The 26,816-nt window shown below is 35.0% G+C and overlaps 1 protein-coding gene across 1 annotated transcript; it reads left to right on the top strand.

Annotated features, from left to right (window-relative positions):
* The first annotated feature begins 16,935 nt into the window (after positions 1–16,935).
* On the top strand, positions 16,936–18,768 carry LOC149164986 (laccase-3-like). Its single transcript, XM_089429673.1, has 4 exons — positions 16,936–17,236; positions 17,597–17,891; positions 17,973–18,538; positions 18,638–18,768. Exons 1-4 carry the CDS (start codon positions 16,936–16,938, stop codon positions 18,766–18,768), a joined length of 1,293 nt encoding a protein of 430 aa, XP_089285799.1.
* The last annotated feature ends 8,048 nt before the right edge of the window (positions 18,769–26,816 follow it).

Raw genomic sequence — 26,816 nt, 5'->3', positions numbered from 1 at the left:
AAATTGCAGAGGCAACGCAACAGCGAATAAAAACTCAGGGGAGATAGACTCTATGGTTATGGGTATGGACAACAATGCATAAGAAAAAGGCAGCAGCGTGAAGAAAAGTTTTCCCATTGTGAAGAAGGGAAGCATGCATAAGTGCACAAGTGAAGAATTCTCACACAGCAGTGTGAATGTGAGAAAGGGAAGGCGTAGCAACACATATGTAAAATTTTTTTTATTAACGCATAGCAATGCAGAGTTTGTAAAGAAATGTAAGTGAAGTGCAGAAACACAATAGCAAGTAGTGAAACGCACAGTAGTGCAGGTGTAGACGCAGTAGCGTGGAGCAGACACAGCAGTGTGGGGTAGACGCAGCAAAGAAGATGGCACAACAGTGTAGCAGAGAATATGCAGCAGCATAAAAGAACAATGTAATGGGTATGCACAACAGTGCAATGAATGTTTTGTTTTGGAACTGCACTTGAAGCAATCATTTGGTGAAACCCTCTGTCAAGAGGAAGGTGCTCTTCAGCACAGTCACAGGTGAATCCCTCTGTCATGAGGAAGGTGCTCTTCAGCACAGTCACAGGTGAATCCCTCTGTCATGAGGAAGGTGCTCTTCAGCACAGTCACAAGTGAATCCCTCTGTCATGAGGAAGGTGCTCTTCAGCACAATCTCAAGTGAATCCCTCTGCTAAGAGGAAGACAACTTTGATTGTTTGTGGAACTGCATGAAAAGCAGTATTAGTGAATCCCTCTATGTGAGGAAGATATTTTCGTAACAGTAGTTGGTGAATCCCTCTATGTGAGGAAGATGTCTTTGTAACAGCAGTGTTGGTGAATCCCTCTATGTGAGGAAGTGTTTGGGTTTGATTGAATGCCCAGCAGTTGAGTGTTTGGGTATAACTGAATGCCCAACAGTTGAAATTAAAGGGGAGTGTTGGAATGTTAATTCCAACTGCAGGCTGTAGGCGGACGTGGGCAGCGACAGATGCCGACTCAGCAAGCACAACGACGGGAGCACAAAACCGTTCAGCAAACCCGCCTAAAATTTTTCGGACCACTTTCCGGCAAAGGCATTTTCCGGCTAATTGAACCAGATGCAATAAAATTTGGGCACGCGTCCCACCCCATACGTCAGCATACGTAATATTTCGGGACGTAAAGTTCAGTCAAGTGATGGCTCCCGATATCTCCGTCCATCGTCCGATCCGCCCCATCAATCTCCGCCGTCGATTGTTCGAAGTTGCATTCGAGCATTTCGGGACATAAAGCTCTGCAGCAAACTGGCTCCCGAAATCCTTGTCCGCCGTCCGATCTGCTCCATCATTCTCGTCCGTTGATTTATTCAAACCTGCATACGAGCCAGCATTTAATGCATTGCGTGGAGTGAATCAAACGTTTGAGTTTGACTGCCGTCCTGTCTGCAAAGGGAATTAAATGGAAGTTAAACCTGGTTCGTAAGTTTTGGCAGAACATTAAATTTCAACCATACGGCGGTATGGGCACATATATTATATGTGTTATGCTTTATAAAAGCGTTGACCATTTTTTTTAAAAGCAGTGGAGCAGCAAAGAACCATGTAATTTTTGCACAGCAGTGCATAAAAGAAAAACAGGGGAACTGACCAGCGTGAAGCAGGGAGAGGTTGCACAGCAGTGCATGGTGTTAAAGAAAAGGAACGAAAATGAAGACTTGTGAATAATGCAGGCAGCATAACGCACAACAGTGCAAAGTTGAAAAGGAAGAAAAGATTAAGAAGAGAGCATATAAATTCTGGGAGCTGAAGTTTTGTTTGTAATGTGCAGGAGCACATAATTTTTATTTTGAGCAAGCATATGTAAAAACATTGGTTTTTACAGGAGTATGTGTAAAAATAGTTTTACAACAGTAATGTAAATGGGGTTTTACAGCAGTAAAAGAAAATGAGAATTTTACCCAGCAGTGTAAATTCTCAGGTGGAGGCAGAGTTTTGTTGAATGTATTTTTGGGTGAATCCCTCTCAGCAAAGAGGATGAATATATGTATTTGGCATTTTGTTTTAATGAATAGAAATCTTTTGTGGCTGTGTAATATTCTGTTATGAGAATTTTTATTAAAAAGCTTCCCTGTGCAAAAGATCCTGTGGAGAGAAGAAAACAGAGCATTGCCTCTGTGTGTTTGAATTGTTTGTTTTTGGGATTTTATCAGAAAGCTCCCCAACAGAAATGTGGAAAGACATGAGTAAACATATTAGGATGCCCCTTGTAATATGTCAACCATATCAAAGTCAGGAAATAGTCTGAAGCAACTTGTGTATTTTACCGGATGTAAATATTGGATATATGCTACAACTATAGACATACGGGCCCTTAAATGATTTATGAAGTGTTTTGTTTCGTTGAAAAGTTAATTTATCTAGATTGGTATGCAACTTGCTTTGCTACGTCGTTTCTAAAATGTTGCAACTACTGAAGTCTACTAGGATGCTAAGAAGAACTGTGATTTATAGTCCCTGATTCTTGGAAAATATCCCATCAAAGCCTGCAACATACCTCCTAGCCACACCCAGATACAATGTTTTTTCATGATTCAATTACAGGTCCACTGAAAAGCTTGGAAGCAAATCAGTTACCGATATCTTTAGTTAACACTCTAAGTGAATATGCTGTCTCATGTCGCACTCAAATACAAGCAGGCTTCATTCAACAAACATTCATTGGATTTTCCGCTTGTATTTTATCATTTCTAAAATCAATGCCTGGATGGGAAATAAAAAGAGAAAAATTGGATGTAAAACGGTAGACTTGGGTCAAAGCAAAAAAGGACTGACATAAGGCAAAAATTGGGATCAATCTCTTTTGAAAGTTTCTTTTCCGGCCTATATGCAGTTCATGAGTCCGCCCACTCTTCAGGACGTGTAGAGACATACTAACGGACTCTTACTATTCACCCTCTCTTTTAAGCAGATTTGTTGGATCCTTCTGGGAGAGTGATTTGGAAAGTCTTTGAAGACTCCCCTCGATCACTGAGATTGCTATGAGCAAAAAGGCACATGGATTGACAATGATAATCGCAATGGATTCTTTGTAATCAGCCAACGCACATCTTCCAAGACACTGTGATAATGCAGATGCCTAATAAACATGGAGTTACAATCAAGACCAGAGCTGAGAATTGGGTACGGTTGCGTGGTCCTATCGCAGGCTTTTTGGCTTAAAAGATGGCTACAAATCATATGAATTTGCATGACTTTTCTTATGCCTTGGCTTGAATATACATTTATATATAGCCCGCCTAGAGAGACAGAGCTCCAGGACATTTGATTCAAGACAACCTGGTTTTAGCTCAAAAACAAAATACAACCTCTTTCCATATCATATGATACAGTATTGAAATCTGTATGACGAGCAAGGGTAATCAGATTAGGGAGTGGGTTCGATGAATGAACCTGCTTGTTTGTAGCCTGGGTGGTGAGCTGTAGAGCCCGGGAGTGAGTTTTCCACTTGTTCTGGTGAGTTGCAAGCATCAAGTCGAGCCCGGGAGTCCGGTTTCGCTTGTTCTGGTGACCTATTGAGGTGTAGGGGAGTGTCGGGTCAGCCCGCGGTTAATTCCCAAATTCGAATTGAGGTGTGAATGGTGGCAAGGCAGCGATGGAACCCCTGTTAGACATCGTCATTAAATGCGAAGGGCGGCGGAGCTCGCGGAGGTTGGCGGCGCTGGGTGAAGGAATTGTTAGCAGCCGGAGCCGGAGGTTTTTCCGGAAAGCCACGAAAACCGGGCAATTCCTCCACCTCGATAAACTACTCCTTTCCATAAAGGGCAAAGTGCAATATGCAATGTATATATATATATATAATAAAAACGGTTCAATGTGACTTTTTAAAAAATTATTCGCGAGTGAACGATGAAGTGTAGATTTGGAAACGGATAGTATTTCAAGCATAAAAAAAACGAAAAAAGGGCATACCGGGGTCAAATTTAACCCCTCACATGATCCAATCGTGCCTAATGTTTTATTTCCGAGTCAGATTCCGTGTACGCGTATTAATGAATGGTTTGTCCATTTAATAGTTTCGAAGAACACGTGCTTTATATCACACTTTCGATGTAAAATGGTGTGTTTTAAGTTTTTTTTTTAAATGTATAAAATAAATAATGTATTCACACGTTCGATGTAAAATGACAGTCTGCTAGGGCCTGGAGTATGCCCTAAAACTGCTTCTGCTTGGCTAAGAGCTCGTCTTCCTCGGACGTAAGGAAACAGGTTAACGGCCCAAGACCCAGAGGCATCTGGCAGGAGTGAAAGCCTGCTCCCTTACGGACCACCAGCGGGTTATTTCAGGTGGCGTGGTTTTCCTTGATAACAGTGATATGTCAACTGACATTCGCGGATAGCAGCCAGAGATGGCTGTCCTCATTGGTTTGACAAACTGAGTTTGATAGGTTTTTCCACCTTTTGAAAAAAAAAAAAATGACAGTCTGCTTTAAACGTATTCACACGTAGGATGCAAAATAAATCATTTTTAATAATTTAAATGTATTGATTGCACAACCAACAAATTTTTATCATATTTAAAATACAATTTATTTATATATAAAAATTAAACTACATTGCGTAAAAGATGAGTTTAAATAGGTAAAATGTGTTATTTTTGAATTATTTAATAAAAATTGGAATTTAAAAAAAAAATTTAGTTAAATCTTAATTTTTATGGTTTAAAATGTATTTTTCATTATCATTTCAAAAAATTCTATGATTTATGAAAAGTTCATAATTCAAACTCACTATTCTAACAAATCTCTACTTAATTCTAGGCAGAGTAGATCCAAAAATATAAGTATAAAACTATTTTCAGTGTATTTTCAAATTTACAAAAGGTATTTTTGATGGTTTATTATTTTCAGAAAATATTCTAAATATTTTGTGTTCTCAAATTTACAAAACTTATTTTTGATGGGCAATCCTTGTTTCATCCTTCCATGCCCAAATCAATGTTGCATGTCATTGAGCTTCTCTAATTTACTAAAATATATTATAGAAATTGATTTGATCCAATATCTTGGAGAATTTATGATCTTCCATTAATGTATCTATGAAATACTGCTAATAAAATTTGCTGATTTATTTCCAAATCATAATTGAATATTCCCAACTCTCTAATATTAAAAAAAATACTTATCATGAATAGAACTTGTGAAAAATACAATTAAAAAATTGTGTATACCAAACTTTTAATGTCTTGTAAAATCAAAACCTCCTCCACGCTGAAATTATTGCACTCTATAAGGGTTTACTGGTTAGGCTACCCAACCTTGGAGGCGGTCTCTTCCGTCTCACGCGTTTTTATGATGTTGAGTGTTTATAGTTCAGGAACATTATTTAAATAAAAAGAATTGCATTATTTATCTATTTATGGATTTGAAAGGAAATCTAAATTAGAAATTTTTTTACCATCCGGCAACTATCCAAATCTATGTTTATACTTTAACGCCAAATTTGACTTTGAGAAACGTGGACGTCAGCAACTATTTAAACTCCGTGCTTGTCAAATTGTGAGCAAACACATTGAATGCCAGCGAATCAAGTGGTGATCTCCGTAAATGTCATATTAAACTATTTTTTAATTTTCGTACGAAAATGTCATACCACTGGATCACTTGGAATATTATCATGTTTTCTGTTCTGTCGTAATGAAATTATGGGTGAAAATAAATAATCTATATGAAATGAGCGAGGTGGTATATATCTAAAATAAAAAAATAAACATATACAACAACCGTTTATTTAATATCTTATAACATGCTAATATTTGTTGCTGAATTTATTATGATACCGATTTTTACTATTGCACACTGCTTCATTTAATTGGCTCATAGAAACACTTTAGACAGAAGTTTTTGTTTTACTGGATTTCTGTAATGAAGCAGCGACTCTTTTATGAAATTGTTTGAAAATTAAATTAAAAATAAGAGTCAAAATTTGTTTGCGTGTGTTTAGTGTTTATGGTATGACGATCGTTTTTTATTCTTTATACGATTTCAAAGTTTATTCTGTGGGTTTTATTGGTCTCCATCTACTTTATTTTCAGTCTAAACCATTTTTAAGTCTTTTTATTATATCAAATTTTTAAATTTTTTAATAATATTTAATTAATTTTGTTTTAAAATTTAATAGATTTTGTTGTTATGAAATTTATATAATCCTAACCTTTAAGAATCTTCAATACACTAAATTCATTTAAACGTTAAAAAAAAAAACTCGTTTTTAATGAAAACAAGCTGCGAGTTCATAAAATAAATTATTACAAAATTTCAATTAAATAATCCAAAACGATAAGAGATGACCTCTCATTGATTTTATCTTTTACGCAAACGTTGGCACTCCCCGACCCCTCTCCCCGCACGCGAAAATGCACAATAAAAATAAATAAAAATTTGTATCCAATAATGACGATGCTTTAACTTTTGTTTGTATAAATATTCGTTTTGATTATTAAATGATTAAAGTCCATTTCTTTCCTTTCATTAGTCTGTCGCTCCCCGCCAAAAAACAAACTTAGTGTCGAATAATGACTTTTTACAGACCGAGGAACATGTTCATCATGTTCCTTAACATGCGGTGAAATTTAATGATTATGTTTGTATCGAGGATGCCTATGTTATGGTTGATTATTTTCATTATAACAAGTTAAGAGAAGTTGTTGAGATTCAGAGACAAATACAATGCTTGAAAATTAAGCAAAAGTTAGATTCTTATTCTTTTTTATAGATTGAAGCTAGATTCTTATTTTTTCCTCGATGTTGTTTTTTCTCCTTTTTCCTAATTTTATATTTTATTTTGTTCTTTCTAGTCTTCTCTCGTCATGTCTCTTATTTCTTAATAATAAATAATAATCAGTTTTAATTTTCTTTTCTTTTTATATTAAGTTCAATATGAATTTTATTATGGTTTCATTCATATCTTTTATTCTATTTCTAATTAATTGTATTATATTATTATTTTTAAATAAAATAAAATAATAAAATAATAATTAATACATAGATACCTTATCTCTTTTCTATTTATTCCATAAGATTAATAACAAATTAAAAATTAATACTTAATACATAAACACCTCATCCCTTTTCGATTTATTTCACAACATTGAAAATGAATTGAAATATTCAATAAATAAATATTATCCCATTATTTTTGAATTATATCATATTATTTATTGAAAATGATAATTAATAACTAATAAAGTAAATAATATTGCATCCCATTAACTAATTATTAACTACCTTTTCACAACGACTATTTCATAACACAAATGGCTAATTTTGGGCAAGGATTCTTCTCTACTATTTAAACAATTGTGAGGATTGATTTTTTCACCTTTGTCCCCAGGATGAACCACATTAGTTGGTCGAAACATCATCGACTAAATCTCAATAATATGCCTAATTCTGAGCAAGGATGCTTCTCTACTATTTAAACAATTGCGAAGATTGGTTTTTTCATCTTTGTCCTAAAGATGAACCACATTAGTTGATGTTTACCACATTAATTGGTTCGAAACATTGCCCAAATCTCAATAATAGAATTAATCTGTTGGTTCAAAAAATCAATCAAATCTCAAATATAATTAATTTAAAAGATAATTTTTTTATCAATATAAATCACAAAAATCTAAAATCCAAAATTTCCTTTTATATTACGAGAACTTAACTTTCAACCTAAATGGTATATATGATGTTGAGTGTTTAGAGTTCAGGAACATTATCTAAATAAAAAGAATTGCATTATCTATCTATTTATGGATTTGAAAGGAAATCTGAATTAGAAATTTTTTACCCTATATTGAAAAATTGTATCCGGCAACTATCCAAATCTATGTTTATACTTTAACGTCAAATTTAACTTTGAGAAACGTGGATGTCAGCAATTATTTAAACTCCGTGCTTGTCAAATTGTGAGCAAACACATTGAATGCCAGCGATTCAAGTGGTGATTTCCGTAAATGTCATATTAAACTATTTTTAACCATTTTTTTAATCCTTAATATTTGTCTCGTGGGAAGTCTTAACCTATTACGCAAAACCAACTGGATCACCTGGAATATTATCATGTTCGCCGCTCTACCCTAATGAATTTATTATGACACCGATTTTTACTGTAGTACACTGCTTCATTTAATTGGATTCCTGTAATGAAGCACCGAGTTTTCTGTGAAATTGTTTGAAAATGAAACTAAAAATAAATAAAGCCAAAATTTGTTTGTGTGTGTTTAGCGTTTATGGTATGACTATCGCTTTTTATTCTTCCTATGTTTTCAAAGTTTATTTATGTGGGTTTCATTAGTCTGCATCTACTTTTTTTCATTTTGATTTTAAATCATCTTTATATGATTTTAAAGTTTTTTGGTTAATTAACTTTCTTTATAATATCATTTTTTTAATTTTTTAATAATATTTAATTAATTTTGTTGTATTAAATATCATTTAATAATATTTATTTTAATTTTACAAGGGTAAAGGGGCTCAGAAATGGGTTATGGTAAAGTAGGCAAAGTCATTTTCAATTACAGAAAGGTAAATCTTAGGTTGCGGCCCCAATCACATACAGACTTAATTAAAACACAGAGTTCACTTACCCTAAAACAGAGTAAATAAAATGGTTACCTTAAATCTACTTATGAAGGCTTAAAACCACATCGCAACATAACATATTTTTGATTATAATATAAAATATAGGAAAAATACATTGGCCTCATAAATTGGACACTAGTTCTCCAAGTAAAAAACACAACAAACTCTTGCTCCCTAGCTGGCCCAACATGCCTAACATTACAAATGATTTTTATTTGCATATTTATTCTAACATACGAATTTGACATTAATTACATGAGAGATAAAATATTTAATGCACAACATGGGCAATTTTACATAGTAAATGATTTTCTCAAAGTGTTGTGGAGTGTGAGCAACAATGGCCGAGTAAATGTTTGCCCATATCAATTTATTAAACTTTATTAAATGCTTTAACTTCTGTGATGTGTCGCTGAATGGTCGGCTCTGAGGAATTGACCGCAAATTTATGGAAATTCCGGTTATATTTAGAGAAAATCCGGCAAGGATTTTTGTAAATCCAAGTTATAGTGGTTAAACTTCAAAATTTTAGGTGTCCTAGACTTTTCACCATCAAAAACACGATTCAAAAACTGCCTCTACAATTTTTTTTGAAAAATTTCTGCTTGTATTGCTGCCACTTTTGGCCATTTGGGCAATTCCTCTACCTCAGTAAATGACTCCCAAACAATATCTCAATAGTATTAAGACCGTGATTAAAATTATTATTTCCAACAATTTCATAATAATAATAATAAAATATTATTACCAAATTTCAATTAAACAATCCAAAAGAAAGGAGATTACCCTCAATGATTGGCAATCCCCGACCCTTCTCCCCGCACCCAAAAATGCACAATACAAATAAATAAATTTGTATCCCATAAATACTATGCTTTAGCGTTCGTTTGTATAAATATTGGTTGATTTAACGTTTGTCTCTATAAATATTGGTTTTGATTATTAAAAGATCAAAGTCTATTTCTTTACTTTCATGAGTCTGGACCTCTTTAGGGATGTATCTTTTACGCAAACATTCGTTTCAAAGACGTCGCCCTGTCCCCCCCAAAAAAATGACGATGCTTGACTTGTTACAGATTCCACGACGGAAAACGTGATTTCGAGAGATGCCACAACACAAGCAAAACCTCTCAATATATTAAGCAAAACCTATACATATATCAGAAAAAGTTGGATTGAGTATTACAACATATAAATATATTAAGCAAACCCTATAATTATATCAGAACAAGTTGCGGGAGATGTTACAGCATGTAAGCAATATCTATAAAGATAAGTTGCTGGAGATGCCAGCTATGAAGATGCGACATTTTCCTCTTATCAGCAGGTACATGAAAGCCTCTACTGTTCCTCACAATCAATGATAATTCCACTTGTCCTGTCGTTCCACAATAAATTATTTCTGACAACTTCCTACAACACTTTGGTTTCATATATATATTCGCTCTTCGTTAGCAGAAATACAGACCAGTAATGCATCCAGTGTCGAGTGCTGTTACTCGTCGCTAAACGATTCATTCCTTTACTTGTCGAGTCAGTGAAGGACGTTAGCTGTTAGATACACCATTTTCCGGGTTTGCCAGCGTCGTAATAATGTCATTGCAGGCACTATGTCCGTTCAGGTTTGTTTTCCTACTCTCATTTCATTTGTTGTTTGTTTGGCTGCCATAAACGCAGACGTTCACAGATATATTTTTGAAGTTTTATGTCTGTATAACCAATAAGCTCTGAAAAAGCAAAGAAAGAAAGATTTCACCTAGAGGCTCAGGTAGTGGATATCTTTAATGTTTGATGTTTGGATGCCTCCACAGATTGAACCGAAGAATATTACTAGGCTATGCAAGACGTATGAATTAGTCGTCGTCAATGGACAGCTACCAGGCCCAACGATTCATGTACGGAATGGGGACATTCTTATTGTTAAAGTTTATAACAGAGCCAAGTATAATGCCGCTATTCACTGGTGTGTCACTATAACGTGAATTGTACTTCTTTAAGAGCCGCAGATAAGAACAGTATATCTGCTACGGCAATGCCTATTTATTATATACATTTGCCTTTGTCAGTTTAGAGTTTTGTTGCTCATGGTAGGTTTTGTTGATCATGGTTCCATTAAAGGTAGTGAAAGTTTTTATGGTTATATGAGCATTAACATTGTATATATAACCTTAACCTACTTTTGGCGGAACCCTAAACACGAGGAATCGTATCTCATAGTTTGCATTGAAGCCAATCTGTATAATGCATATTCGTTGCCTCTGCGATTTATAGATAGATTTGATGCGTATAGATGCGGTCTTTACAGATGTATTTGATGGGTGTAGATTATAAGATTCGTCCTTATATCTGTGAGGCATGGAGTGAGGCAGCTACGTACAGGGTGGGCTGATGGACCTGGATATATTACACAATGTCCCATTGAACTAGGTGGCCGTTACACTTAGATTCAACATTACTTATCAAGTAGGAAACGTGTGGTGCCATGCTCATGTGTCATGGCTCTTAGTGATAGGAATTTCTGATAATTCCAAACAAAAATGAACAGAGAATAATGCTTTGTTTTAACATAGAAAAAAATTTGTTTGCTGAAGACAAAGTTTTTCACACCAAGAAAAACTTGTATTCATTAATAGAAAACAACTGTTACATAAAAGAAATCTTTCTCTATCAGAGGGATTACAACCAGAACGCTTCAGTTCCAACAAGAATTTACTTTGTTTCTCCAAAAACTAACACTGCTTTCAAATTTTACATTGTTGTATGTAAACATTTTACTCCTTACAATCACGCTGCTGCACATTGCATTTTACATATTCTCCACAATAAAAATTGTGATTCCACGCTGCCCTATCCCCTCCTTCTTAGCACTGCTATGGGTATTACATTTCATATGTAACAAAAAACAAAACAAAAAAAACATTACGCATTACATGTCCCGTGAATAAAAATAAAATTAAAGACTTCACCTAAAATCTACCAACCACAGTAAATTTCCTTAATTACTTCAACATGGTGTTATATTAATTTCCGGAACGAAGGTACAATCAGCGAACTGGATACGGCTTTTCAATCAGTGTACTTCAATGTACGTTGCAGTAAACAAACAACATGTCGCTGCTACCAAAACTGTAGATCTGGTCCACTTTAATTGGATGGTTGTGGTAATATCGTGAGGCCTTTCTGCTGAAGTTTACACACCGGGGAAATGGTTTTTCCAAAACTACTCAGGACACGTGGTAGCTGATAACTGTGATCACTTCCCTCCGAAAATTACCGGTGTTCGTTGAAAGTCAGTGCGGGGAGCTGACGGTGGTTTTCTGCAATAAATGCTGCTGCAGTTGGAATTACATTTCAACACTCCCCTTTAATTTTAACTGCTGGGTTATCAGTCATACCGAGACATTTCCTCAAAAATTCAAAACTTTTCTGCCCCAATGGTTTGGTCAGAATATCTGCAACTTGCTCCTGAGTCCTGCAGTGTTTTAAAACAATTTCTCCATTGTTTACCAATTCCCTGATGTAATGAAACTTCGTGTCAATGTGTTTCGTTCTCTTATGAAACACAACATTCTTAGATAATGCAATAGCTGAGCTATTGTCACAAAAAATCACAGTTGCTTTTGCTTGCTCTCGGCATAAACTCCTTAACATCCTTGTCATCCAACTTGTTTGACACGCTGCTGCTGTAGCTACGACATATTCTGCTTCTGTTGTAGACAACACTACAAAAGGTTGTTTTTTAGAAGCCCATGAAATGACTCATAAACCCATGTAAAAAACATAACCAAATGTGCTTTTCCGATAATCTACACTTCCAGCCCAATCACTGTCAGTGTATCCAATTAAATTTGAACATTCTGAAGTGGTATATAAAATGCCAAACCTTTTAGTACCTTTAACATACCTCAGAATCCCTTTTGCTGCCTGCCAATGTGCTTCTTTTGGCCTCTCCATGAATCTGGAAATTAAACTAACAGCATACATTATATCTGGCCTAGTTACAGTCAAATACACGAGGCTGCCAACTATGTTCTTGTACAAACTAGGATCAAAATCCTTGCTGTTGTCCTCTTTGTTGAGCTTTAATCCCATCACTGTGGGAGTGATTGCTGCTTTGCTCTCCTGCATATTAAATCTTTCCAACACTTCATTAACATATTTCTCTTGTGAGATAAAAATCCCATTTCCATTTTGTTCTACTTCTATTCCTAAGAAGTATCTCAGCAAACCCATGTCAGTCATTTCAAATTCTTCTTTCATGACTGTTTTGTAATTTTCAATAAGATAATCATCATTACCTGTGAAAATAATATCATCAACATATAACACAAAAATTAGTAATTTACCATCTTTTTCTTTGATTTAGAGGGTGGGTTCTCCCTCACACTTTTCAAATCCATTTTTTAGTAGATAGGAATCTATCCTATTGTACCACGCTCTTAGTGCTTGCTTCGGCCCATAAAGAGCTTTATTTAATCTGCACACTTTGTGCTCTTGGCCTTTCTTTTCATAGCCTAGAGGTTGTTCAATGTAAACCTCTTCCATTAACAGTCCATTTAGAAATGTTGACTTCATGTCCATTTGGTAAACTTTCCACTTGTTTTGTGCTACTATGGACAACACTGCTCTCACTGTTTCCATTCTAGCAACCGGTGCAAAAGTTTCCTCATAGTCTCTCCCATACTGCTGCTTATATCCTTTGACAACTAGTCTTGCCTTGTGTCTTTCTATTTTGCCTTCAGCATTACTCTTATTCTTGTAGACCCATTTAACTCCAATGACTTTCTTTCCTTTTGGTAGTTCAACTAAATCCCATGTATTATTCCTTTCTATGGCATTGATCTCCTCATCCATAGCTTTTATCCGTTTCCTATCCTTAATTGCTTCTTCGAAATGAACAGGGTAATCAACATGACAATATAAAGCAAACAAGGAGTTCATACCTTCATCTGTTGCCTCTTGTTCACAAATGTCACTTAAGTTTCTGAACTTCTTACCTCTTTCATTTGGTGTACAAGTGCTTGAATAAGCACTTGAATTTCCTCCTTGTGATGTGCTTGGAGAAGCACTTTCATTTCTCCTCAAGGGTGTCTTTTACTACCCTTGTGTTGGTGCTGCTATTTGGGGATGTATTTCAGCCATCTCCTCATCATTTTCATCATGTGAGAAAGAGTTTTTAACATTCATTGTTTTCTCTATGCTTCCATCCCAAGCTTCCTCCTCAATGAACTAAACATCTCTACTCACAATAAGCTTCTTGGTGGATGGGTTATACAATCTGTAAGTTTTGGATTCTTCACTGTATCCAATGAAAATACTTTTCTCCCCTTTGTTGTCCAATTTCTTCCATAGGTGATCTGGAATGTGTGGATAGGCCACACATCCAAAAAATTTCATATGGGTGACTCCTTGCTTTGTCCCACTCCATGCTTCTTCCGGCACTCTGTTCATGACTGCTTTTGTAGGGCATCTATTCAAAATGTACGCTGCATAGTGTACAACTTCAGCCCAATAATCATTTGGAAAATGCTTTGCCTTTAACATACTCCTCGCCATATCCATGATTGTCCTGTTCTTTCTTTCGGCAACTCCATTTTGCTGCGGAGTGTACCTAGTGGTAAACTACTTATGAATTCCATTTCCTCTACAAAAACGTAGAAATTCTTTGGAGATATACTCACCTCCTCTATTAGTTCTTAGAACTTTGATATGCAGCCCACTTTGATTTTCTACAAGTGCTTTGAAATTGCAAAATCTTTCAAAAACTTAACTTTTGTTCTTTAGGAAGTAAACCCAAGTTTTTCTAGTAAAATCATCAATAAATGTTAGTATGTAGTGGCTGTCTGCAAGTGATGGAGTTTGCATCGGTCCACATAAATCTGAGTGGACAATCTCTAAGGGTGCTTTTCCCCTTATGCTGTTCCCAGATAGAAAACTTTCTTTGTGTTGTTTCCCCAAGATACAACCTTCACAAAGGCTTTCTGGTTTCTCTATCAATGGTAATCCTCTTACCATTCCTTTTCTATTCAACAAGTTAAGACCTCCAAAGTTGAGATGTCCAAATCTCAAGTGCCACAACCAATTTTCATCTTTTGGTTCGCTTTGGAAAGTCTCTTGTGTCACTGCTGCAATTTCTTTATTTTTCAAATCTGCTTTCATCCTGAGAGGGAACATCCTGTTCCTTGTCATCTTCACTTCAGCAATACATTGTTTGCTGGGTGTTTTATCCATGATGGTGCATACATCATCCACAAAGAAAACATTGTACCCCTTTTGAACAAGCTGTCAAATACCTAAGAGATTACATTTCATTCCAAGAACATAATAAACATCTGCTATGGTTTTCTTTTCACGTTTCTTTGTTAAGAAATTTACTTCTCCTTTTCCCATAACAAAAACTTTATTATCAGTCCCTAGTGTGACTTGTGACTTCACACTCTGATCTAACATAGAAAACAGGGCTATGTTTCCTGTCATATGGTTACTGCAACTGGAGTCTAGAAACCATACACCTTCACTCTTTTCTTTAGCCATATTACAGGCTAAAAATAAATCATTTTGGCTGATATTTTCTCTAGTGAAATTTGCACTAGTTCTATTACTCATATCATGCTGCTTCTTCCTACATTCATTTGCATAATGCCCATACTTTTTACAATAGTGACATTGGACATTGGATTTATCATACCTTTGTCCTTGAGCATGATGTTGTCCACTTTGTTGGTTGCTGCTTTGGCCTTGGTTCTGATTTGGATTTCTACCTCTTCCTTGAGCATTTGTTGGACTGTTTCTTCTACCTCTATTTTGGCTTCTGCCTCTTCCTCTCTTGTTTCCTCTACCTTGACCTCTTCCTCTTCCAAAGAACATCTGAGTCTTAAAGGCATGTTCTAGAGATGAATTTTCATTTCTACTCAATCTCTGCTCATGTGTTATCAGTGATGCATGTAGTTCATCAACTGAGAAGTTTGTGAGATCCTTTGTCTCTTCTATGGTGGTGAAAATCACTTCGAACCTTGAGGGTAGGATCCTCAATAGTTTCTCCACATCCTCCTTTCTTCAAGAATCTCTCCATGAGACCTTATCTATATGACCAGACTAATCACTTGTGTGAAGAATGAGTCAATATTATCTGATTCCTTCATGCAGAGAGTCTCAAAATCTCTCCTTAGCAACTGTAGTTTTGCTATCTTCACTTTCTCCATGCCTTGATATGCTATCTTGAGAGTTTCCCACGCTTCTTTGGATCTCTTAGCTGCTGCTATCCTTGGAAACACACTCTCATGCACTGCTTGATACAAAAAGTAGAGGGCTTTAGAATCCTTATTTTTATTGCTCTTCAACAGATCTTTCTCTACCTGAGTTAAGTTATTAAAATCATTTTCATCTGCTGGTTCTTCAAAACCATCCTCAACAAATTCCCATAAGTCTTGGGAAGTAAGCAAAGCTTTCATAGTTATTGCCCAATAGTCATAGTTCTTTCCATTAAATTGTGGGAGCTGAGTATTAAAGATACCCATGCTAGTGCTGGCTCTAGCCTTCTTGCACTCTTAACTATGATTCAAAACTACTTGACTGCGTATTTAAAAGAACTTACTGTCTTCAACAGGAACACAAAAACTAACTTGAGAAATACCTTGGATTCTTTCTTGACTGAGTCTTCACTCTGCTGGAGAAGCTATTGCAGCAAGAAATCCTTCCTTCAACTTCTTTGACACCTTCAAAGAGCCTGGAAAAGCTCTGATACCATGATGGGAATTTCTGATAATTCCAAACAAAAATGAACAGAAAATAATGATCTATTTTAACACAGAAAAAAATTTGTTTGCTGAAGACAGAGTTTTTCACACCAAAAAAAACTTGTATTCGTTAATAGAAAACAACTGTTACATAAAAGAAATCTTTCTCTATCAGAGGGATTACAACCAGAACGCTTCAGTTCCAACAAGAATTTACTCTGTTTCTCCAAAAACTAACACTACTGAAACACTCTGTTTCTGCTTTCAAATTTTACATTGCTGTGTGTAAAATTTTTACTCCTTACACTCACGTTGTTGCACATTACATTTTACATATTCTCCACAACAAAAATTGTGATTCCACGCTGCCCTGTTCCCTCCTTCTTCGCACTGCTATGCGTATTACATTGCATATGTAACAAAAAACAAAACAAAAAAACATTACATATTACATGTCCCGTGAGTAAAAATAAAATTGAAGACTTCACCTAAAATCTACCAACCAATAAATTTCCTTAATTACTTCATCATGGTGTTATATTAATATCCAGAACGAAGGTAGAGTCAGTGAATTGGATACGGATTTTCAATCAGCATACTTCAATGTACATTGCAGTAAACCAACAACATGTTGTCCCTACCAAAACTGTAGATTTGGTCCACTTTAATCGGACGGCTGTTGGTAATATCGCGCGGCCTTTTCTGCTGAAGTTTACGCGCCGGGGAAATGGTTTTTCCAAAACTACTCAGGACACGTGGCAGCTGATAACTGTGATCGCTGCCCTCCGAAAATTACCGGTGTTCGTTGAAAGGTGGTGCGGGGAGTTGATGGTGGTTTTCGGAAATAAATGCCACTGCAGTTGGAATTACATTTCAACACCTAGCTACTGTGCATGGATCTTTCGTAATCTACCCTAAGAAAGAAAGCTCATATCCCTTTCCTAAACCCCATGGTGAAACTCCTCTTATAATAGGTAATGAGTTCCTTTGATCTTCGATATAGAAATCATTAATGTATGTTTAATGGCTAATATTCATTAAAAGCGATGTTGTAATTGAACATGAGAATGGTGGAACGCTAACCCTATCACGGTTATAGACGAAGCACTCTGCACTGGTGGTGCGCCCAATTTGTCTGATACATATACCCTAAATGGATAGCCAGGAGACCTGTATAACTGCTCTAGGGCAGGTATTAATAATTTCCTTTCATAGATCAAGTATTGAAATTATATAAATCGGTTTGTTGAATATTGACATATAGATATTGTTGATGCAAGAACATTTCAGTTTTTGGTAAAACAAGGAGAAACTTACCTTCTACGGATGGTCAATGCTGCCTTTTTCAAGATCGCAAGCCACAAATTTACAGTTGTAGCTGTGGATGCTTCCTACACCAAGCCATACAAAACAGATGTAATCGTCATTGCTCCTGGTCAGACCACTGATGTTCTTGTCACGGTTGACCAACCTGTAGGCAGATACTATATGGCTGCCCGAGATTACAATAATCAGGCAACATGCGATTTTGATAACACTACAACTACAACCATTTTTGAGTACGTGGGACATCAAAATACATGACCCATTTTACCTAAGCTTCCATACTACAATGACACTGTGGCCGTCACTAGATTTAGTACAGCATTGCGAAGCCTCAATTCCAAAGAGTTCCCTGTGGACGTTCCACATAGCATAGATGACAACCTCATCGCAACAGTTGGACTGGGATTACTTCCATGTGAAGCTGGAAACCCTTGTCAAGGCCCCAACGAAACAAGGCTTAGTGCGAGCATGAACAACATGTCCTTTTTATTGCCCAGTGTCGCCCTGCTTCAAGCTTATTATTTTGGTATTAATGGTGTTTTTAGGAGGGATTTTCCATCAAAACCTCCCCTTAGATTCAACTATACAAGGGATGATATTCCCAAAAGACTTTGGGCTCCTGAACTGGCGACAAAGGTGAGAGTTGTCATGTACAACTCAACAGTACAACTGGTGTATCAGACAACAAACATCTTCGTGGCAGAGAACCATTCGATGCATCTTCATGGTTATGATTTTTACATGGTGGGACAAGGTTTCGAGAACTATAACCCAATAACCAACCCACTTAAGTTCAATCTGGTTGATCCTCCACAGCGCAACACCGTCATCGCTCCAATAAGCGGGTGGGTTGCCATCAAATTCAAAGCTGACAATCCAGGTATATATATAGAAACTCATTTGCTCTTCAATTTGATTATTATCATATTGAATTTGCTCGCTCGATATTAAATGCAAATTATCTTCATTCTTTGGACAGGAGTATGGTTTTTGCACTGCCATTTAGACGGCCATTTAGCATGGGGATTGAATATGGTGTTCCTAGTGAAAAACGGTCCCGGTTCTTTGGCAACATTGGAGCCTCCCCCTGCAGACCTTCCCAAGTGCTAGATAGAGATAAGGAAATATCAATAACCAGATCAGAATACTTCACGAAGTACAAGGATTTGGACACATTGAGGGATCCTTATTGATTTAAAATATACGGCCATTAGTAGCGTAGTTAAAGTAAACTTCAAACATGATGGCGAATTGTGTTTTATATTCGAGGGATTGCTAATGGCACATGAATAAACTAGGATTGTATTTTCTTATTGTAAGGATTTTCTTTTTGGGATATTGAATTCAAGTTAGTTTTTATTAGATTTTTATAAGCCTAAGATTTTTTTTATAATAAAATTAGAATCGGAATTTTAGGAGAATTGGGAATTTCCACCGATTCAGATTCAGTGTTATTACTGTATCAGATTCACTCATTATTATTAGTAATTATTTTATAAATGTCAAACATTGACTTATATTTTATAAATAACCATTATTTTATAAAGGTTACATATTGATATTTATAACATGTTCAACATTTAGAACATGTGTTTATATATTTGAACGATGACAAATAATTAAACACATAAATTATTCACTATAATTATTATGATTAAATGGAGTATTATGATTGGTAAAATTATTTTATAAATGTCACAAATTGATAAATATATTAGAATAAGTATCATTATTAAACCATTATTTTATAAATATCACAAATTGACATTACAACAAGTTTCCATATTTCCATAGACTTAAGTACAAACAAATAATTAAAGAAAAAATCGCCATAACACTCAAACTAACATCTTTTTTTACACAAATTTATAGATTTTATATTAATTAGTAATACTTAATTTCAAAATTATAATAATTTATCAAATTTAATATTTATAATAATTAATTAAACCAAACTTTGTTTTAAATAATTTTAAAAAATTATTTATATGTCACCATAACTCAAAACTCTCAGTATAAATGTTACAAATATTAATAATTATCATGTATCTCATTTATGTATTGTAATTTATTGTTGAATTGAGGCTTTTTTGATCCATAACAGGTTTATGACAAGAGTCTTCACGAAAATCACATCCAAATTTATATTGTCGACGTGTTTCAAAACAACGAATGTGGTTCATCCTTAGGACGAGTTGAAGAACGAGATCAAGGCTGCATGTTAAATAGGGAGAGCAAGTCATCCAATATAGTTGCCGAGTGAATTTAACCGTTTCCTAGTGAAAAGCCACCTGCTCTCCCTATTTAACATGTAGCCTTGATCTAGTTCTTCAACTAATCCTAAAGATCAACTACACTCGTTGGTTTGAAACACGTCCGCTATATAAATTTAGATTGTAATTTATAATTAATTATTCGTAGAAATAAATATTTATATTCGTTAATATTCTCTCAACATGAATGGTACAAATATTAATTTTTTAAATATTAATAATGGGCATGTCTCTAATTTATTTATTATAATTTATTATTAACTATTTAGTAGAAATAAATATTTGTATTATTTAATATTATATATTTTTAAAGTTAATTTCTTATCCTATAGTTTTATATTTTAATTTTCAAATATTATATTCAATAATTAATACCACTTTTAAAGTATAAAACATTAGAGTTTAAATTTGAAAATTTATTTGACTTTTCGAAATTCGTTTCTGTGCTTGGTTTACATAATTTTTATTTTAAGAAGATTTCAAAGATTAAATAAAATGTGAATTTTAATTTTTAATTAAAAAATTAAATTATTGATAATTAAGATATATTAATTTTTTTTTATTATTTATGTTGTTGGTAAGATATTATGCATTAGATAATGTGTTGATTTTTAATTAATTTATAGTTGACTAAAAATTAATCTAATAATTTTTAAAGTTGACATTGTAAAACAAAAATAATTTTTTTATTTTATTTTATTTTATTTTTTTAGTTCTATTATTTAGGTTATTATTGGTTGAGAGGGCTTAAGTTTTATTTAGAAATGATTGCCTATGTCGCCGGATGATACACTTGTAGGTTTGTTTAGTTAATATCATGTATAGTGAGCACATAGATTGGAAGTTTGAAAACACCGTGCAAGTGTGTATTTATTTATTACCTCCACGAGTTAAATAAAAATATTTATTTGGAGTAGTCACGTGAAATTGCAGAATACACAAGTTCCAATGCAAGTTATGAGTGAGACCTGACTATGGTCGTCATTCCTCTGTTGCATGAGCTTTACTCCAGATGACCAATTGTCGAATATCCGACGAGTCAACTATCCTTTCAACACACACAATCTTCTTATTTATGAAATTGCAAAATACATAAGTTCCAATGCAAGTTGGGAGTGAGACTTGACTATGGTCAACATTACTCTGTCGCATGAGCTTTACATTGGATGACCAATTGTTGAATATCCGATGGGTCAACTATCCTTTCAACACACGCAATCTTCTTATTTGTGGGCCCGACCCCTGACCTCCAGCCTAGTCAGAGTTGGTCTACTTTGTGGTACATCAACTTGTTCGACCGGGGTGCAATCTTGACCTTGACTAAATTTAAAATATTAATATACAGTAGTTTGAAAAATATATATATACCACATGGTAGTATAGCATTGTAACAACCCATTTCATCTTGCACATGACAATTGCTCAGTGGCCCTGGTGGCAGTAATGGGCTCAACAGGCCAAGTTTTTTTATTCTTGGGCTTGACCCCAAGCCTCTAACCTAGTTAGGGTCAGTCCCCTTCGTTGGTACATTCAGCTGCTTGACCGAGGCACAGTCTCGACCCCAACTAAATTTAAAATCTTAATTAATATATATATATATATATATATATATATATATATATATATATTATCATGTGGTGTATATATATATATATATATATACCACATGATAACGATTTAATGGCCCACATGAAAGTATAGCATTGTAACAATGTTGTTCACCTCCTACGTGGCAGCGACTTAGTGGCCCAGGTGGTAGTAGTTAAGTCAAAGGCCAGTGGGAGTCGGCCCTATCTATTCACATGCTAAGTTTTGTTATTTTTGAGCCCAACCTCTAACCTATGAGGTAGTTGTGGTTGGTCACCTTCATTGGTACATCGAGTTGCTTGACTCAGGCACAGTCTCGACCCCAACTAAATTTAATATATATATATATATATATATATATATATATATATATATATATATATATATATATATATATATATATATACCACATGGAAACGATTTAGTGTCCCATGTGGTAGTATACCATTGTAACATTATTGTTCAGTCCACCCTATCCATTTGCACACCTAGTTTTGTTATTTCTATGCCCGACGTCGATCGATCTAGTCAGCTTGACCCCTAACCTCCTAGTCAGGGTCGGTCCCCTTTGTTGGTACATCAACCTACTTGACCCAACAATAGTCTCGACCCCGAATAAGTTTAAAATATTAATATATAATAGTTTCACACACACACACACACATATATACCATTTGGCAGTATATCATTGTAAAAACATCGTTCATCTTCCACATGGCAACGACTTAGTGGCCTAGGTGGTAGTAGTCAGGTCAAAGGCCAGCCGATGTTGGCTCTATCCATTAGCACATGTAGTTTTGTTATTTTTGGGCCCGAACCCCGACCCCTGATGCTCTATTGTTGTGCTCATACTGATAAATCTTCCTCTTGGCACGTCACTCCTTGTTCCATTGCATAGTGAAAGGTGATGCCTAGGCATCCAATCCAAATTTTCCACGGCTAGGTCAACATTAGGCTCAATGGATAAGGGTTATCTAATTAGAGCTATAAGGTTTCATTCTCAGCTAACTTCTCTGCAATGCGACTGTGTGCAAGATCTTACCATGGTATTATTAAGGAGGTCTTGGCAATTTATGAGCATTTCGATGGATCTTAGATCTGGTGGTTGTTATCAGGTCTTTCTCCCTTCTTGTGCACTGTACCCATCTAGAGTGGATTTAGCAATGACTTGGCTACAATGGTTTTGTAACCAGTTGGACCTATGTCACCATCCTTCTAAAGTCACAACAGCTCACCAAAGTGTCCACTGGTGCTATCCCTCCCAAGCTTACTACAAGGCTACTCTTTCTGAGTCCACCAAGTTCTCAGAATACAAAAAAGGACACAGGAAGATTGGCATTCAACACACAGATGGGGAAATTCTCCTGAAGGTTCAAAAATCAACATTAGTTGTATGGACAGGGGTGCACCAGGTGAGCTATTTGTCTATAAACACTTTCCACTTGGGGACAAGGAATTCTAGGCAGGCTACCCCTAGCCAAGAATTTGATGCCTATTAAAGGGCCTCTAACTCTCTTGCCAATAACAGGGATGTGCTACACATTCATCATGGTGGGATGACTTCATCTACCCATCAAGTCAGTCTTGAGGTACTATGCAAGGTAAGGCTTATGGCCTTAGGAAGTTTAACAACAATTCAATGCAAGTCAATTCCTCCCATGAGGTTGTGCCCTACCGAAGAGAGTACATTCCAACACACGCTACACAAGACCTCATGTGGAGTTACAACCTAAAAGATAAGAGATAAGAATATCCTCAACATTCGTAATGGACATTCACATTCTGTAACACGGGATTATGGCCCTCATCATCTCACATACTGGATTAACTGACTCTCCTCGATGAAACCTATTAATTTCAATAAAATAAGTCCTTTGTTAAATATTATCATAGTTAGTCCATGCCTTAGGGGAATTTGTGAATGCTTTCACACCTTGCAATTTATATTATTATTAATTATTTTTTATATTTGTATTTATTTTTGAAAATAAATTATTTGTTTTATATGCTAGTTTGTAAATTCTTCATACATAATAAAATTTCCAAAACCATTAATTAACATTCCTTAAACAAATAAGTTTATATTTTTATTATAAATAACATATAAATTAATTATGATTCCAATGAGTAAGGATTTCAAAATCTACAATGATTAGGATTTTCCCACTTAATGTTGTAAATAGAGGAAATATTGCATTAATTACACACTCCATCTTCTTGAGCAAGACATTATTAATTGTTCGTACAAAATCCCAAGGAAATTTAATATAGTAGCACCTCTCTTCCAATGGTGCTTTAATATTTTAATTTATTTTATTTAGAGTTTCCATGTAGTGAAAACATAATTGTTTGAGCAAAATCAATGGCTTAATTTGGGGATAGTGCCAGTCTCATAGTAATAAACAAACAATTATGCCACAGCCAGAATTCCCCAAAATAAGTTGGGGGTCAAGACTTCTCTTCTTTCAAATTTTTTTTTCATTACCCACTCCCAACTCTGGATTATGCAGTGCAACAGGTTCATATGTTCACTTATTTTATTTGAATAGTAATTTCTTATTGATAATTACCCACAAAAATTCATGATAATATAATTATAATAATAATAACCAAATATCATTTTTTTAAAATATGGATTGTAATGAAATTTTGAATAAACTTTATGCAATCTTATGCATTTAATGAAATTACCCACATCTTTAACACTTGATAAAATTTGTGTGCAACTTTGCAAAACTTGCTGCAATTGAATTTGTACCATGGAAAGACAATGTTAATAAAGTATGTGACTCTCCCAGCTTGTGTTTTTCGAACTGCAACAAATTTATTTGTTAATAATCGATAGGATATTCGTTCTTAAAACTTATCTAAAGAGATGAGCAATTTGAAAAAATAAATCAAAAATTACAGACACATATCACGAGCGTGCACCCTTTACAACTCAGGTCATTCCATTGGGACAATACTTGTGGGTTCCAAGGGAAACAATTCGGAAGTTGGGGTTGAATGGTGTGATATTTCTCTTAATGCACCTCAATCATTGTTGAGCATGACTATAATCAACCCCAACTGTGGGTCCCACTGGAACAAGTCAGGAGGTCGAGAATCAATCCTCCTTCTGAATTTTTATTTTTTATCCACACACCTACGATTGTCGACTAACTACTAAGCCCACAACATAAGGACACGAGGTCGGCTTTCTATTTGCTAAAAGTTAAACAAAAAAATTGTAAAGTAAACATTAGAAAATAAAAAGAATTTATTTTTCCTTAATTTCTTAATTATATTTATCTACATTTTGATTGGTTCATATCACTTTTTGTCTTATTTCACAATAATATTTGTTCTTCTAGATCATCCATTTGGAGGGGTATTGAGTTACTACAATGTATGGTGAGGAGGGTGGACCATTGTAAAATTGTTCATTTGTAGTAGTGTTGAATTAATACAATGCACAAAAAGGACCTCGTGTTATCATATTTATTATTTTGTATATGGCTTGGGACATATGAGCACAATTTTTTAAAATATTTTATGAAGCTTTACACAAATTTATATGTAGTTCAGCTACTTGTACACGACAAGGTTGGGAGTTGGGATTATCTCACTTTGCATGTTGTTAAATGAAAACAGGTTCCAACCTTCGACTAGTCAGGGTCAAGGACCTCCCATTGGAATAGGTCAAGAGGCCAGGCTCGACACGGCGTATAGAGCCAAGCCTCTTTCTCCCTATTTTATTTTTTTGTCCATGCACCTCAAACTGTTGAATAACTATTTCGCCCACCACATGAGGTCAGGAGATTGTTTCTTTGTTCACCTTGTAGCTCTTCTTATGACTAACTTTGCTTCAATACCATCTATGAGGTTTGTTTAGTGGTCCTTTTACACTGCAAGGATTGGCCACTCACTTCCCCTTTATTAACCTCGTTAAATATATCAATGCTCCTTTTGTAGTAGTGGTATGAGAAGTTGGGCATATGATTATTTCTAAAAAAAAATTCATCTCCCGAGCTCTGACCTCTTAATTCCTCTGACCCTCCACCCTAGACCTTGCCTTGACTCAGTTTTGAGTTCGCATCGGAATTGGTAAATCTATTTAAGTTTTTTGAAGTACCTCTGACTATTCGACTACCCAACTTCTGGGACCTTTGTCTGATAATAAAATAATATTTTTTCTCGACTTGAGCTCCTTTCATTATTCTTAATTTTTTTTTTTCTAATACAATGAGTCATTTGTTTAGTTTAGTTATACATTTTAAATATAGGTTTTCCCAACTGCGATGTTGATCTTGCCTCATTTTTCGAAAAATGATTGAGAGGTATTTTCACATTAATTTGAAATTCGTTGCATGTCATGTGAATTAAACAACTCGATGTCAAAGATTTTTGAAACCCTGTGTTTATGGTTAAACCTCCTATGTCAACTATTCTCTAAAATCACAACTCAAAAACCTGAACTTTAACTTGAATTGTAGCAGTTTTCTCTATAGCCTGCAACTTTTGATAAGTGGTGATATTTCAAAAGGCTTCCTTTTATTCATTTAGACTGGTCTTCATAAAAAATATTAATTATTTTTTTTATTTCCCATAAAGGCCACAAAATAGGGAAAAAAAACAAATCCTCTACTTCAAAGTAAGGAGTTCAACAAATTAAAGAAAAACTAAAAGAGGTAGAAGATCGAGAACCAAGAAGTTATTATCTGAACTCAGCTTTGATTTCCAACACTACAATCAAAATGCAAGACACAGGTACAATGAAATGGGAGGAAATTTATAATTTCTTTGAGAATAGGGAGTGGCTAAAGTCAAAAATTTCTAGTAAGGAGAAAAATGCACCATACGAGAAGATTAGAAGGATATAATTACACATGGTTGCTACTAGGGCTAAAATATTTCCTTATTGTGACATGATACAATGGATTTTGGGTCATACTAACATTCATACATGCACAATTACAAGTTCCAATAGAAATGTGATGGCGTACTCAAGGTCAGGCACCCTTTCAACAATTTATAAGCTCAATTCTCCTATCCCCTTTTTTACTTCTAAGTTTCTTGATAATTTCAACAAGACAGTTTTTAAACGAAGTGGAAAAATTATGATAAATTGATTGAAGATTGGCCACAGGAAGAGAAAGAGGGCTTCAAACTCAAATCAACTAAGTATTTCCCTGTTGTTATTTTGAAAAGGAATTTTAGGTTCATCATCAAAATGTTGTCCATATTATATGGGGAAAAGGACCTGGAGCATTGCAAAACTCAGTGGTTGTTGTTGATTCACAGTATCCACCATGACTT

This window comes from Pinus tabuliformis, chromosome 5_1 (genome assembly GCF_031772625.1).
Source record: "Pinus tabuliformis cultivar Carrire ecotype Pingquan chromosome 5_1, CPIR1, whole genome shotgun sequence".
NCBI classification, from domain to species: domain Eukaryota; kingdom Viridiplantae; phylum Streptophyta; class Pinopsida; order Pinales; family Pinaceae; genus Pinus; species Pinus tabuliformis.
The sequence above is the reverse complement of the archived record's forward strand: the minus strand, read 5'-3'. Positions and strand labels throughout refer to the sequence as shown.